This window comes from Lissotriton vulgaris, chromosome 7 (genome assembly GCF_964263255.1).
Source record: "Lissotriton vulgaris chromosome 7, aLisVul1.2, whole genome shotgun sequence".
Lineage (NCBI taxonomy): Eukaryota > Metazoa > Chordata > Amphibia > Caudata > Salamandridae > Lissotriton > Lissotriton vulgaris.
The window spans coordinates 1,306,834,142-1,306,851,426 of record NC_141695.1 but is presented as its reverse complement, the minus strand read 5'-3'; the positions used below and the strand labels follow the sequence as shown (position 1 = coordinate 1,306,851,426).

Genomic DNA, 17,285 nt, shown 5'->3' with positions numbered 1-17,285 from the left:
CAGTCAAGAACCTAGCTTGTCCTTATACTTTGACGAGGACTAATAGAAATAACCATCAGCTCTCACAAATTCATTCCAAGGGTGACCTTTCCCATAACACCGTATAACTCCGGATCTATTGGTCGCAGTCAAGATTCTTCTTTGGCAAGGGAACACAGAGCAATCACTGGCTGCACCAACCCCAACTGGGAAATGATCAGTTCAGTATTCTGTGCGACTGCGGCTTAAATTTATGGCGATATATCCAGAAACACAGGGGGTAGAAAGATGGTTCAAACATTTAGAATAAGGGAGACTTCCTCCAGCCAGTGGAACTGTACCTGGCATCCCAAGTGAGTAGGCTGACTGTCCGATACAACCTCTGTAGCTGAAGAAAAGTAAATAGAGCACCCTACAGACACAGGATAGCATGGTAAGCACCAGTCTCCTCCTTTAAGTGAACAGGTAATGCACTAGCTCCACACACAAATGCTCTTCCCGCTTACTCTTGCACAGCTCGGAATAGGAGAACTTCTGGCTACTGACAGTCACAGTTCAAATCCTTCAGAAGAAGGCAAATAATCTCTCTCCCCTCAGCAAGGCAACTGCACACTTTAAGACCCTTGGGCCCAATTTGAAGGTCACAAATCCTAAGGTAATAATAGTAACGTCTTCCCAATGCAACATGATACAGATATTACAAAATATTTTGGAAAGTCAACCATTTTTGTCCAAACATCAGCTAATAAGCTGTGAAAATACACACATTTTCATCTTGGGAACACACTTTTCAGTTTTAGTATCACTATATCAGTTCAGCCGGGCATACACGTCTAATTTAGTAGGCTTGGCTGCATACAGGAGAGCTACTTGCACTACTAGTAGCTCACAAGCTACTTGTTTGAGAAGCCTGGTGTAATTTATTAAGTGTTTTTTGGGGAGGAATACAAGGTTTAAAATAAGAAAGTACATGCTGCAAGGTGGTAACACAGCTCTGACTTTTTTATACGGTACCTGTAAAATGTACCCACATTCTCAAGGCTTTAAAACAAAAACAGCATCATAGGGGGGTCCCAGGAGCACCGGAGTGCAGAGCATCAAGCCCAGAGGGGAGCATCAGGCCGAGGTTGTGAGTAGCAAGCAATGCTGAAAGGAGAACAACAGGCAGCCATTATCCCATGTGGCTAGGAGCTGCAGCTTTCCATGGGCTAAGCTCGAGACAGGTAGAGGTCGCTGTAGGAATTACTTTCTATGCATTCATTCTGCTGTTTTAGCAATTGCTGCTAATGTCACAGAGGAAAGTCATTTGAGGTGTATGTACTGATTTGCTTTATCCCTACACTGTTTACTAAGGGGCCCTTCAATAATAGTGTGCAGTCTTTTGCGGCAGTGGCTTATTGGCAACGTTGGTTCTCCCGATTGACTCAAACTCAATAACTCAAACAATCTACCAGGTATGGGCATAACATTCTTTTTAAACACTAGAGTTCTGTTACAGAAGCGGCTGGGGTGCTTGTGCCCCCAGTAGGTGGTTCAAAAGGGGGTGGTGATGGACGGAGCATCATAACCAATCAAACACTCACACCCAGTCAACAGATCTGGGTTTAATCCATCACCGTTCTTTAGCCCACTCTGCCACCCCAGTTCAGACATGGCCATAAGCAAATCCGTCTGACCCTGTGCCTCATGGGAACAGTCCAGCCCGAACTGCCAAGCCATGCCTTCCCTGGACTGGATTCAAGCTTCCTAGGACCAGTTTCTGGCATTACAGCCGTCTTCAGCCAGGCTTGCTTGAATCCAGTGGCAAAGTGAGCAAGGGACTCACTTCTGAGCATACCCTGCCAACTCATGGCAAACAAAGTGGTACAAAAGGGGGTGGTGATGGACTGAGCATCTGAACCAATCAAACTCACACCCAGTCAACAGATCTGGGTTTAATCCATCACCGTTCTTTAGCCCACTCTGCCACCCCAGTTCAGACATGGCCATATGCAAATCAGTCTGACCCTGTGCCTCATGGGAACAGTCCAGCCCGAACTACCACCAGTAGGTGGTGGGCCAACATCCTACAATCATCAGTCTGGTTGTTCATACGCAAGCTCTTAAGCCTGGGAAGTCCCGCTGATGGACAGAAGAATATGCTGAACTGATGAGAGCCCTGTGGAATCCATTTAATGCTGCCCTGATGAGAGCCCCGTGACTTTCTTTACAGGACTCGAAACGAGTCGGCTACGGCACTAGTTCGCATAAAATTCTTGTTAATACATTTAATATGAATATTCAAGTTTAAAAGGAATGTTTAAACTTTGACTCATGTGGTTCTAAAAAGAAATAGTGCACCACATTGTGGAAACTGAATGCATATTGAATATTGGCAAATTCTTTCTGTCCATGATTAACTGTTTTTTGATAATTGGAATGAAATGATATATGTTGATTTAATGTTCTTTGTATGTCACATGTACATTAGTCCTTTTTTGTTAAGGTCTATTGATGATTATTCAATGTTTTTTGTATGTTAAGTGTACATTAGTCTTTTGTGAAAATTCAGTCGCTAGAGGTTGAGTTGATAATGTAGATTCTCTTGCCTAAAAAATAATCATCTAAAAAACTGATTCTAAAGATACTGACAAAATAAATTGTCTTGGTAAAACAAATTCATTTAGCTTTATCTATTGTCTTACTGAGTGATTTAGTAATACATCCCGGAGGCATAGGTACAATCCCCTTGTTTTACATTATTATTGTGGCCCTACCTACCCTCCGTCCCCTAAGGGCCCACCCCTTCCTTTCAATTGAACTGAGCATGTAGCATAGTTGTGTGGTTGGGATGTTGCATTTCACTGTAAGATCAACCCCACCCTCACTGAAAGAAGCCCCAGTGCAGATTGTAACGTTGAGATGTTGGCTTTGTCACAAATTAGAGGGGGTTTCTTACTTACTAATTCATTTGTTATCTGACTAAGGCACTCTCCTCGACTAGCCTGAAACTGATACAATTGCATTTTCCAGTGTTTAACAATGGATATATTAACAAATGAGCTCGTAATTGAACGATTACCTACAAAACTCCCTTAGTAGATGCTACGTCAGACCCCCCAATAGATGTACAATTCAATCACAAAGTGCACGCAAAGAGGGTGATTTTCACACTTTAAAAAATTGACTATTCGGGGTTATTTTGCTACCACAGAGGAAGATAGCAGGGTTAAAGGAAAGAATAGGTAATTGAGGGGGATCTGCACGATTATGGGTCATTTATTTCTCATATGGGGAGGTCTTCTTCATTAGATAAACAAGAATTAAATGGAGACCAAAGGAATAATCGAAGGGGCACGACACAGTGAATATGTAGGAAAGTGCCCCTTTTTGTCATAGTCACACCACCTTTTTGCTAATCAATACTGATGTTTTCGATTGAATGTGCAACTGGAAGCCTGCTAACCAGGCCCCAGTGCAAAACCTCTTTCCCTAAAACAAGGTAAAACACACAATTGTGATACAATTGGCATACACTGTGGCACTTCTATAAGTCCCTAGTAAATGGCACACTGGAATCTAGGGCACAGGTACCACAGAGGATCCCTAAGGGCTGTAGCATATCTTATGACACCATGAAGGACCCCAGACAAATTGCATGTAGACTGCCATTGCAGGCTACGTGACATGGTAAATACCATGGTGAAATGACGACAGAGCACACACTCCTCTAAAAGAGTACCAGAATAATGTAGTCACCGGAGTATTCTTTTGCTATATAGAAGGGGGGCTGTTAGCTGCCCTGGTATGCGTTCCTGAACCTTGGAAAAGGTGGGGGTGGAAGGGGGCTAAACAAGCCCTCTTGAGGAGACACAAACCTCAGTTCACGGGTAAGGGGTGTTTTAACAAACCCACCCTGGCGCTTGGCCATGCTGTGGGTATACCCGCTCCAGTCTTTGGACCCCAGGAGGATGAAAAGAGGGGGGGCGAGGTGTAGTAGCAGAACGCCAATACTAAATATATGACCTTGATAATGGAGCTCATTCCGACCTACTACTATTCAGCAAACAGCAAAAATCTGGGATCTTCATGCTCTCCCTCACATTAGGTCTGCTACAGGACTTGCTGGTCTATTGCTAGCACCAAGAAGCCTTCAGGCATTTACGCGCTCTACAAATCGTTTACTTACTATATCTCTTTGCAGCCCATAGGCAAGGCTGTGGTACCGAAACACTGGGGATGGGTCACTAAAATCCACGAGCCCCTCAGCATGGCAAAGGAATATGATCAGTCACCTTCCGGCCCAATGGAAGAACAGGGTGGGTCTTAACACCCTCCCTCTACTCTCTCCCATAGCCAGTCCAAAGGCATGGTGGGTGAACTGCCTTTTCTGTTTATGATATCGTTCTGGCCTATCAAACAAGTTGGAGTGAGATTTGCCCAAGTGGACAGGCCCAAAGCATGCTCACTTATGGATAAGGCAGCATAGGAACTTTAATCCACTCTCATTGTGGGATTCTTGCCAAAACTACCACTTTTAAGCAAAGAGTGATATTTATTTACATCAATCATGACCGTATTCAAGATCATTACTAATATATAGACAACATGCACATGCTCAATGGCACCTCTCCTATAATTCAAAAAAGCTCAAGAAAAAGAGAAGAACACTAAATGAAAATGTAAAAATGTTTCGCTGAAACAAAGCATGCAACCCGGTTCACCAAGGCAGTGGGTACATATACTAACAAAAGAATAACTTTCATTTCTGGATTGTATTTTTTTTTTTTAATTAAAAGCTTTGACTAACAACTAAACCATTTTACAGAAACCACAATTGTTAGACCTGTCTGCTTCTGGGAAGACTCTAACCATCATGATTTATTTTTGTCCCCCTTAGCCTCCCAGAGTTTCTATTTTTTATTTTTACATGTGTCCATCAGGAATTTTTAATGCTGTCAGGGGGCTAGGTGTTTCTTGGCGATGACGCCATTCTTCCCTCATACTTGTGAGGCCTAGTCACCCCCTTGAAAATCTAGGGATCTCCAGAGACCTAAAATGGTGTCCACCAACTGCCATAACGGACACTGCTGGAGGACAGGTCCATAGGATAACATTGGGGAACTTTCTGGAATTAACTAGAGACTTCTGCAGGTCTCAGGCCACCCTATATAAGGCCAGTGACCAGCAGCCATTTTGTGCTGACCCCAGAGTAGAGGAGTGAGGCAGTGGTGAGAGGAGGTGGACACACTGAGAGCAGCTAGTTTGTCACTGAGGCTGACAGTTACTTCAGAGGATTGTTCCCCCTTCAGCCTTTGACCGATCCCTCTCTCAAGACAACAACTATTGATAAAGAAATCGAGCTACGTGAGAAGGAAGACCCTTCTTAATCAGCATTCCCGTAAAAACTGACAGGACCTTCCTTCTGAAACTTATTCCCACATCCCCTGCCCAGCGCTGCACCTACCAGGGTGTCGAATCAGTTGTGGACCCCTTGAAGCGCCTTGGTGAGGTTGGGGGACTGTGGAACCTGTGGCAACCGGAGGCGCGAGTGCCCGATCAGGAGGATACCTTCCCTGGAGCCAAGTGAGGGAAGTGACAGCGTGTGGAGAGCGGCGCTGTGTGAACTGTCTGCGGGACCCCGGGGGCACCGGACGCGTCAGTGGAAGCCTGGAAACGCTTCCACGCATGACAGTAGCGCGACCGCTAGTTAAAGCAGGAGGGGCCTAGGGTCGAGCAGGCCCAGGGGGGCAGCGTTCCCGGTGAGGCGAGGTCCGGCGAGGAACGCGCAGGCGCCGAGGAGCAGCGCGACTCGAGAGGCGGAGCCGTCGAGGAGCGACGCGCATGCTCAAGAGATCAGCGCGTCCATCGGGTTGCCTGAGGTGGCGCCGGAAGATTCCCCTGAGCGCCGCGTCAGCGGCGGTAATCCCCCCACTCACGAGCACTATCGGGAGAAACTAGCGCCAAAGCAGAAGATTGCCCAGCCAGCCCCTAGCGACACACAGCAGCGGGGAATCATCGCGCTGAGCCTGAAACGAGGCCCCCTAGCCCAGCGCTGACAGGTGGGAGCGCGCTTGGGCTGAGGAAGTCGGCAAGGTTTCCCCCCACGCCAGCAACAGGAAAGCAGCTGGTCGGGGAAGCCCAAGAGGCAGGTGCCATCTGAAGGCCTGTGGACTGTGGCATATCTGCCACCAAGACAGTAAGGAGAGTGGGGGTGTGGAAAGGAAGTGCTGGGCGCTAAGGGGTAAAAGTTAACAGTTACCATAACAGTTCTATAAACAACCAAGGTGCCTTGACCATTTTAATTCCCTTGGAATTCATTCTGTGCCATAGAAGATAAGGGGTTAGAGAGCATAACCCTGAATGTGTTAGCATAACCAGTGAATTGGCAGGTTTTATTATTAAAGTATTGGTGTCATTGTGCATTAATGTAAAGTAACCCTGCATAGTGTGAAACTAAGGAGATTCACTTAATTATCCAAAGAGTTATCTTTATGTATTACTGAATCCTTGACAATAGTATGTGATTTACTGCCCTTTTTCCAGAGCTGGAAGAGTGAAAAGTAATTTCCCTAGTAAAAGTGTAATGTTTACTCCTAAAAGAAATTGATGTTGTAACCTGTATGATTTAAAATCCAAAGAGCCATATTATTTTTATAAAAGGTAACGGTATTTTTCCAAACAGAGGTGTTGTGTCTTTATTTTAGTGGTTCATCACTGTGTTACTGTGGGTGAGACTTGTAAGTACTTAGCCAACGCCTTGAGTTAGCTGTAGACCACTACTGTGCCAAGCTACCATATGTAGGCTTGGGTAATCTAGGTCCAACAACAATAAAAACGTATTCCTGTCCTCGTTCACTCTTCATACTAACACTGAAGTAACTCTGTCACTAGAGAGCCACCCTGAAAAAGGATTTTATTAATATCCTTTGAGCTCCCATTTATTGTTAGCTATGATACCATAGCTCACCTTCTCTAAGCATTATTCACAATCTCATACACTTTTATCACAGATGATTCCATAACTGACCTCATTCATACCACATAAAACTCCATTATAGCACAATGAAGCTCAACTTTTGAGTGAACTGAGCAGGTTCTGTGGGAGAAAGGAATGGTATACAACAGGAGGGAGAATGGGTCCAAGAGGGCTATGAAAACAGCCTCTAGCCGTCGACCTTCCGCTGCAGTTAGGCCCTGGACTAGTCATCATACTCATAAGGAACAATGAACCTGGCCTTAAGCTATGCCCAGTGGCCACTGGGTGAATGTCTCAGCCTCATGTCCGGTTATAATCTTAAGACCACTATCTCAAGAGCCCAATGAGCACACCCTTTGGTCAAACTGAGTAGGCTCTTGGTGAAGGCCTGTGCTTAGCACTCTCAATGGGGGCATGCTGACACTACCCCACAGACTGTCTCCTCCCTCATGCCATAAGGCAAGACTTTAAACCCCAGTCATTGCCCCTTACCGTGATCTGGTTGCTGGCTTGATCATTGGCAAAGCCCAATGTTCAGCACCCACTCCCATACTTCACACCCTACTCTCTGTCGTTATGTTGCCCCTACCGCCCCAAACAGTGGTGTGATCAATAGTCACAGGTGAGGTAATCAGTGATGTCTTCATGTGTCAAATAATGAGTAGTACATTAGTGGGAGGCAGAGTTATAGGTATGTTCCTCACAAGATCTAGTTTTTGGGGTTTTTTGTAACACAAGTGCATAAGAGGGCCTCAGCAACCAGCTAAATCTCAGAGCACGGGGAGGAATAGAATAGTATTCGGAAAATACTAAAGCATATAGGCCATAACAAGCAACTACAAATAGGAGTAGGGAGGACAGGTTGGGGGTAGTGGGGGGCACATTTTGGAAGGCATCCTCCAAAAATCATTAGAAAAAGTTGTTAAAAATAAAACTCAAGAAAGAAAAATACTGCACTGCCAATGCAATAATGTGATAATCGTTTCCATGATAGACTTGAGTGGCCTGGACAATGCTTCACAATGCCCTCCAAAGCGTTGCAGGCCACAATGCCCACTTTAAACATATTTTCTGTCTAATGACAAGGCAATGCTGTCAGGGCGAGTGATGGTGATATGCTTTAAGCAAGAGACTTAACCAAAAGAAGGCATTACACACAAGGTGGTGTTTAAACACTGCTCAAGGACAAAGTTACTCATAAAGGGTGTGCATCTTATTGCATCGAGATGTAGGTGTTGAATACAGATTTAAGTACCACAGACAACAGCAGTGGGAGCTATTCTGTAAGGTAGCCACAGTAGCTATCAGACAGTGTGGAGTGATTCTCCTCAAGCACTGCATCTTGGCAGCACACCATGACCCAGTAAGAGACATGGGGCCATTTATCAGAAATCTGTCTGCCACACACAGTATGATCATATGATAAAGTCATCATCCTCGGAAAGCTGCAAATGTATAATAAGGGAAGGAAGGCTGGTTGCTGAATGTAAAACCTGGTCAGTTCCCACTGAGTTGAGAATAGACTAGAGCAGGTGCAGCGTTCCACTAGGGAGATATACACTGAGTGCACAAGATAAGTCTAGAATAGACTGACAATGCTGATGGCCATCTTGGCAATCGCTCACCACATGTACCTCTTATTCGTCACCCGCAACTCCCAGTCACATCAGAGTATTGTGCATGTCAAAGTATCATGAAGAGCAATTCAAGATTGTGGGGAGACTCGTTCTGTGTTTCCAGTTCTTGACATATCATTAGGGTTACCACTAAGGAATTCTGCATAATACCTTGATGGACTCACTCGTTTATAGTGGCTTACGGGGCTCAATGAAAGAGCTGTGTCCTATATTACAGAGGGCACCCCCTGAGCGGTTGCTGCTCACGTTCATCATCACTAACCCTGATAAAACTCACTCGATCTCCAGGATCTATAACTAAGTCAAAGTACTTTGAACCATGATGACCTCATCATGAAGACTAAAGGCGAAGTCACAAGCTCGGGCAAGGGAGAGCTGGCCTTCCTTTACAGGAGGAGCTCAACTAGGAGCTGTTTAGGGCCTACCCTAGGGGTGACATGTATTAAATAAGGAGGTTTGGGCATGGCAAAAGGTTTATTTTGCCAAGTCGGATTGGCAGTTTAAAACTATACACAACTGCAGTAGAAGGGCTGAACTGTTTTAAAGGGCTTGTTAAGGGGGGAGGTACATAGAGTGCTTTAGGTCAACAAGTAGTATTTACTTTACAGGTTCTAGGTACCTGTTCTACAACTTTACTAGGGACTCATAAGTAAATGAAATGTGCCATCCAGGTTTAGGCCTATGTTACCATGCTTTAAGGAGCGAGCACAAGCAGTTTAGCACTGGTTAGCAGTGGTTAAGTGCACACAGTCCTAAAGCCAACAAAACTGAATTTCAGCAAGAGATGTGAGTAGGCAAAATGTTTGGGGGAAGACTACCTAAACTAATCCAGTTAAAACTCCTACACAGAGCAAATTACAGCCCATGAAGCCTGGCAATGCTATGGCCTCCTAGATAACCCGAACTGCTGGAGATGTAATACACCCAATGCTGACCTAAGCCATATGATGTGGTTTAACTACTGGACACCGATATGGGACACAAGTCGTGAGATTACTGTGATTCACTCTCCATTTTACCCCTGGTGGCAATTTTGGGATGTGTCTGGGACATCCCAAAGGCATCGCGGAAACTGCTTGCACTGGCACTCCTTCTGAGCAAGCTAAAGACAACCATGAGATGGTGCACTAAGATTTCGCCCCCTCACACTGGAAGCAATGTTCACTTTCAACGATTACTAGTATGCATATGGTGACCTCATGCCCCATGCCTTACACCCTAAAGATATCTTGGTATTAAGCTGGCATTGCTACATTTGTGCATACACTGCACAAATCATACGATTGGCAATCTTTAAGGTTGCAGACTTGTGGTTTTGCACCTTTTTCTGACTCGTGTGGTGCACATTACTGAACTCATTTGAGCTGAAAGGGTACCGGAATGGTATAATTATGGCACAATAAGCAAATACTTTGTATGTTTAAAAAAATGAAAATAAAAGATTACAAACAAAGAATGAGAAAAAGCAATTGGGAACTCATTTAACATGCTCTTTGTGTCATGGGCCAGTTCAGTCACTGATGCATGTGTTCATATTCTATGAAGGTTTACACAAAACAAGAAGAGACTTATTACATCTGGATATGTAGAGTGGAGGAAGTTTTTGTCTATGTGATTGATTTGAATGATTTTCATTTGTGTTCTAAAATCGGAAAATTCTGAGCAGTATAAGATTATTATTATTTTTTTAAAGGGGGTAGTGATGGTTATGTTTTTATTCGTTTTTTTGATGTTTTTATTGCCATGGATTGCATAAATAAAACTAAAGTAATATTTTAACTTTAAAAATAAGTGAATCTTTCAGAGCATATTAAAATTTGATTATACCTCAATGACAATAAGATAGAAAGGACTGACTGGTTCAACCAAATGTGTGAACTGAAATCACCAAATGAACCATAACCCTCCAGCTTTTCCATTTTTGCAGCAGGCTTGCCCAAAAATATGTCTGTCTAGATTGTATTTGAAGGTGGATATTTCAACCACACAAACAAGGGACCTACTATGGAGGATACATCATTTTAATTTCAGCCTTCCATTCAAGGTGGAGTCAAGACAGTTTAAGGATATATCCCATTGTGAGGAATTAAACAGATGTGGTTTAAATCAGAACTGGGGCACATACCTGTCCAGTTAACATTAAAACACAGCTCCTTCTCCACGCTCAGGACATTTTTTGAACTGCTACCAGCACCTCTAAGGATGCTCCCGTGACTCGTGTCCACACCACTGGAAGCACTTTGGAAAAAGCGATGCACAGTCATTTTGGGACAGGCCTGGTGGAGAACAAAAATACAAATGATGCATGAAAACAACTATACATACCATGAAGACACAATTGTACATACCACTTTTAAAAATCCCAACAATTAGGAATCACAAAAGTGCAGGGCTGTGCACGCAAACACTCAGATATAACCATTTCTGGCCAAAAGTCCACTCTGAATCTCTTAAGGAGCCGGTATGGCTATATTGAGACAGGGGAAATGTATAAAAGCTGGGGGAAGCAGACTGGAAAGGCTAAGAGACCGGCATACAATTTTCTTGTAAGACCAAACAAGATTTTCTGCTAAAGAGAGATATTGCTTTGAAGTTCTGTCTATTTGAATGAATTAATGTTTTTTATATATAGTTCGGCTACTCAAGAAGTGTTCCAGCGCTAGGCATCAGAAACAGGTGCTGGATGGCAGAATCAACAAGGATCATGCAACCCTAGAGTTTGAACAGGAACTTTTCAGTGCTTTTGTGAAGATTGCTTCCTCAGTGTAGGATCTCAGATGGCCCGGTATTTGGTTCCATTTGCATCCTGCCGTTTCTATGAAGGAAGAACCCACTCTCCTTTGCTTTTTAAAATGGAGGACTGTAAACAATCCAGCATTACTAGAGTGCAGCAACCTCCCTGGTCTGCATTCCTTGATCCTCGATTCAAATATGAGAGACCCTTGTTGTGGAGGGCTTGGTGAGTCAGTGTCAGGGTTTTAAACATTATGTGCTTGCGCACTGGAAGCTAGTGTAGCTTCTCGAGGAAGTGAGATACTCTAGAGTGTTTGGGTAGATGTATAGTAGGTAGACCGCCATTTTTTCAACCACTTTTTCGTGCGATTCTCTTAAAACCTGCGAGTAAAAACTACGAATTGGTAAACTGAGCTGATGAGCTTAAAATACTATGTCGGGGTGTAAGGATGGCGGGGAGAGAGAAGTTAAGACTCGCCAGCTCAGTTTGCTTACTCTGTGCAATATGGGGCTAGTATTACATTTGCGATAGATTCTTTCAGCTCTCACTCTAGTACTGATCCCCTTTCCAATCTAGGCTAGCAGATCCCCCTGCACAGGTCCCCCTCAAGAACAATCCAGATAGCAATGACCAATATAACTGTTGCAACCCTTTTCACTGGCAAGCCAAATCAAAAAACTGCTTCTTATTGATCCAAACTAAATATCCGCTAAGCTATTCCAGACCTGAAGTAAAGCACAAGTAGAGGACGAACTAAAGTGAATCATTGGAACCTGAAATTCGGGGTCAAAAAAGGATTTCATGCCCCGTTGTTTACTAAATGCATTTTTTCAGACTGTCCATCAGGACGCTGCAACATATGCATGTCTGAGGTCGCACACGTGTGCATGGCTCCAAATATTGAGCTTAGTGGGATAACGCACCTGATGTGGTGCAAGAAAATCAATAGTTAGGATTAACATTCCACTTACATGTTCTTATGTGAGGCCCTTAAAAGCAATACCATCTTTTTACAGTCTCGTGAAGCAGAAATAAAAGTTCCTCCCCCACCTCGGCTGTAGCTATAATCAATTCATACACGTTGCCTCAAAGCAGCGATTAAAGTGGGCAGGATTTGAGGGGCACAACGTGCCCATACTTTTTTAATTTGACAAAACCGTTCCCCTACTTTTTAATTCCAAAAGTTAAGACGCCTCCGCTGAAGAGGATGTGAGGGACTCCACAGTGCCGTGAATTCCAAGGACAGCCAGACAGCTAAACAATGAACAAGCCTTCTAGCCAGGGCGTCTGCTGTCCGAAAGAAATACAAGTGTGTGCAATTGGTTAATCTGCAAATGTAAAATCTGTTTGGAAGTTGGAATTGGCTGTAACTGATGGCGTGCTCTTGAAGCTTGATGATAACAAAGAAGAACTGCAAGTGTGTCACCAACTGATATATGTGATCGAAAGCTTTTAATAGGCAGTTACCCAGAACCTTCAGCAACTTGCAGTGCCAGAATCCCCATTCATAATAACTACCGGTGTCATTATTATATGAATACCCACACTTTTCACTGTAGTCTTCATCAATATCACAGTCCACGGTGCTCAGTGGTACCTCTACCCTAAGTCACCATTAATGTCAGTGTTTCCAGTCACCACCACGACCAGTGTCACTATCAGTACTATTACCTCCAGTCGCCATTGCCATGCCTGCCTCAGTAGCCATTATTACCACTGTCATCATCAGCACAATGGTCCCCAGACACTATTTCAACGGGTGTCACATCCTCTACTCACTATCAGGGAAACCAGTCAACATCAGTAATAGTGCTCCAATACCATCATTATTAACCCCAGTCACCGTCAGTGGCATGTCACCATCATCAGCGCCTCTAGTTACCTCATTGCCAATGTCACTAGTCATCCACAGTAGAAGTGCCAATAGTCACTATCAGTACCCCTCTTCCCAGTCATCATCTTGGTCAGTGCATATAGTCACATTCTATACCACTGCCCCAATAATTCTCATAGATGCCCCAGTTACAATGGCACTATTCTATAGTCTCTATCACTACTAGTGTCCACATGCAACACCAGTACCGCTATCCCATTCAACATCAGTAGCCCTGCCTCCAGTCATCAATTCCACTGTCCACAGTCACATCATCTGCACGGCCTCCAGTCAACATCAGATCTGTGCCCCAGTCACCATCACTCTCTGCGCCTCTCAGTCAATCTCCATCAGTAGCACTGCCTCCAGTCACCTTAAGCTCCAATTATCCCACTCACCATTATCTGTAGTGTCTTCGATCACCATCACTCTCTGTGCTTCCCAGTCAATATCAGCTGCAATACCCCCAGTCACCATCACTCTGTGTACCTCCAGTCACCATTAGCACCAGAGACCCCTGTCACTATAAGTACCCAGACCCATCATGATCCCCATCTGTACTAGATCTCCCATAACCAGCACAGACTTCGAAAAATCTTAAAATGTAACTAGACCTGCAGATCCAGTGACTTACATAATCTGCTCGACCTAACTGAAATGCTCTTGACCCACTAACTGGTTCCAAATGATGTGATCCTGGGCAAATATTTTAATTCACTAAGCTGCCATTTTCACATACAAGGAGCACCTTCAATTATGCAAGTTCAGCATGACTGCTTTACAAACAAGCAATTGCAATGCAATAGGTCTCGCATTTACGCTAGTTTAACCTCATAGCTGCTATGGAACATCCAGCTCCAGTGCTGGACGTTCCATTGCGCAGGTGCAGTTCGAACGTTCAACGGCAGCACTACGGAGGTAGTGGTGCCGTCGGCCGGTGAACGTGCGCAGCACTTAAGGGGTTAAGCTATTGGCATTGTAAATAACAATGCCCTTTATTTAGGTTTTAAAACCGCAAACAAAAATAAAAGGCATTGTTATTTGCAATGTCAATAGCTGAAACTCTTGTAAATGCCAGACCTAATGCATTGCAAATGCTTGCTAGAATAGTTAGCAGAAACACTCCCTTTCAGACTGCACGGCAAAACAATTAAATAAACAAGCGCAGCCGCTAAAGTGAAAGCGGACCGTGCTGCAATTTATTTTTTTTAAATAGTGCCAACCCTACTAATGAAGGAGACCGTGTAACGCCACATGTAAAAGATCCAGTCCTCATGGGATATAACAAATGGCGACAGGGCGGTAACAAGGAGAAACTAACAAGCCTTATTATCAATCGGAAACCAGCATTTACCAAGGACAATGACACCAGCTAATCAAAAATATGGACGGAGAGAAGGTGAGGCTTCCAAGGCATATTCGACTACTGCATGCCTCGCAGAGCGAGCAGCGCACACACGCTGCCGATAGGCGTGACCTAAAAACTCGTTTTATTTATTAGACTTAACCTTTGTTCCATATATAATACAAATCTAGCTACATATACCATACACATGACCCCGACTTGTCTCTTAGTTCATTAACAGCATTTTCATAGGGCGTGAGCAGGCATGTTTCTCAAATCATGCTTTAAACCCATCACTTTTAATTAATACATAAATCATGAAGTAGTAGCATGCGGACATTGAAAAGGACGCACATTTTCCTATGACATGCAGTTTTACTGATAAAACTATATGGTGTACAAGCTGGGCACGAGCAGATGGTCCTGTTTATGACCTGCGGAGCGCGTGAAGTGGCTGGTGGCAATTGGAATCAGAGCGGCCGCCGTCGCTTTGATGTTCTTGTCTTGTCTTGCTTTGTGGGAGGGGTAGGGGACCGAATTCCTGTGCACTCGCCTGGCTCCCATGAACTGTACGCGATCCGCAGTGGGTAGACTTTTCGAAACCCTTACTATACATCTCGCCTACCATCCCTACGGGATGGAATAAACGAGACCTAAAAAGCGCTACGACTTGGCTTACGTTGGCTGTGTTATAAAGCCCTTTTTAAATCAAAGCCTACCAGACAGTGCAGCTGGCTTGTTTGTTAAACACATCTTGGGGACATTCAGAAAGTTTTCCTGGGACTGCATTCCACCCATTGTTTACCAATTGCTTGGTGGTTTGTAACTCGCATTTGCTTTGGTTTTTTTTGCTAGCTTTCACAACCCAAACAAGGTTTTTTTTTTTAAAAACAAAATGTTTAAATATTTTTGTATTCTTGTTATATGTTGTTTATTTTTTAATTGCATTAAAAATTGTGTGCATTTGTGATTTTGAAATTGACGAGCACTAGGCACTGTATTAAAAAGTGGAACGTCTATGATCATACCGTTCAAGCATATATATTTGCTTTTTTATAAAAGATCGATTAATTTTAATAAATAGTTCTATGCCAAATTATAATTGCCTTTGTGGTTCTACTATTAGAGGGGATGCAATATACTAATTCTATAAACATGAGCAATTAAGAGTGAATGTGAGGGTGATAGACCCGCCTTTTTTCTGAACGTGGTGACAGTGTCTCTCCAAATAACGATCAAAAACCCCGAGAATACTTTTAATTTTCTGTTTTATTTGTTTTAGTCCATCCAGCTTGAGTTTATCCCTCCTTATGAAAGCACAGATGAAGCACATTTTTAGACAATTCTGAAGTGTAGTGGAAACAAATATTAAATATAATCAATACAAATCAATACACTAGGTGATGACATTGCCACATATTTTCGTTTGTGCGCTGCATGCTTCTATAAGTAAAACTATGTCTGCGCAAATGTAATGGTAATTTTATTTGAAGATGTGTTGTCTGTAATGGCAGTGTGCTATCACACCATGCATACTCCACTTTATGCCACTCCACTGCACTCTAAATCACTCCGCTCTATGGCAATCCGCACCACTCTAATGCTAATGCACTCCACACCACTTTACACCATTGCACTCCTCGTTAATACACTCTACACCACTCCAGTCTAGGCTAGTCCACTCTCTGCAATTCCTCTCTACAAAACTGCACTCAATTTAACACTAGTGCACTCTACGCCAGCCGACTAAGCCACTGTAATCTAATCTGCACCATTGCACTTTGTTACTCTACCCTAAGCCTCTGTAGTCTACCCGCAACCACTCCACACAACACCGCATCACTCTAGTCTGAAACAATCTACTCTACACGACTTTAATCTACAAGACTACACTACGACACTCTACTCTAACCATTGCACCCTACACCACTACACTCTACGCCAATGAACTCTACACTTCTTTACTCAAAACCACTGTACTCTATACCAATCTATTCAACTCTGCACCACTGTGCTCTACACCACAGGTACTCCTAGTACGGCCCGCGGGCCGGCAGCTGCCCGGCAAGACTTCCGTGGCGGCCCGGGGACCATGAGACATCGTACCCGTGTTTTCAAAGAGTGTCTGCAAACCCTCTGCTGCTCTGTGTGAGCCAGGCGATTCATTCCAGGGAGGCCAGAGTGGAGCTGCAGGGGCGCTAAGAGGAGGTGAAATACAGCAAAGCCCCATACACCAACAAATGGTCTTTTTAAAGACCTGTTAAGTGCTCGGGTGGGGCTGTGTGTCTGTGCGCACTGGGGAAGCAGGCTGGGGAAGCGGTCTCAGCTCGGTGACACACAGTCAGGGTGAGATCGAAGAGGGCGACAGAGGGAGGTAGAGGGACAGAGACAGGGAGGGAAAGGGAGACAGAGAAATGGAGACAGAGGGAGGAGTGAGGGAGTGAGAGTGAGGGAGTGAGAGTGAGGGAGTGAGAGTGAGGGTGAGGGAGTGAGAGTGAGGGAGTGAGAGTGAGGGAGTGAGAGTGAGGGAGTGAGAGTGAGGGAGTGAGAGTGAGGGAGTGAGAGTGAGGGAGTGAGAGTGAGGGAGTGAGAGTGAGGGAGTGAGAGTGAGGGAGTGAGAGTGAGGGAGTGAGAGTGAGGGAGTGAGAGTGAGGGAGTGAGAGTGAGGGAGTGAGAGTGAGGGAGTGAGGGAGTGAGAGTGAGGGAGTGAGAGTGAGGGAGTGAGAGTGAGGGAGTGAGAGTGAGGGAGTGAGAGTGAG

General features: G+C 44.3%; 1 protein-coding gene across 1 annotated transcript in view; it reads right to left on the bottom strand.

The window, feature by feature from the left end:
- The window catches only part of PFAS (phosphoribosylformylglycinamidine synthase), a 371,702-nt gene that overhangs the window by 315,324 nt on the left and 39,093 nt on the right, over positions 1 to 17,285 (bottom strand). The window contains exon 2 of the mRNA XM_086931905.1: positions 10,700 to 10,850. Coding sequence (XP_086788031.1) covers positions 10,700 to 10,838 — 139 coding nt within the window. The 5' untranslated portion in view covers positions 10,839 to 10,850. The remainder of the gene's footprint in view (positions 1 to 10,699; positions 10,851 to 17,285) is intronic.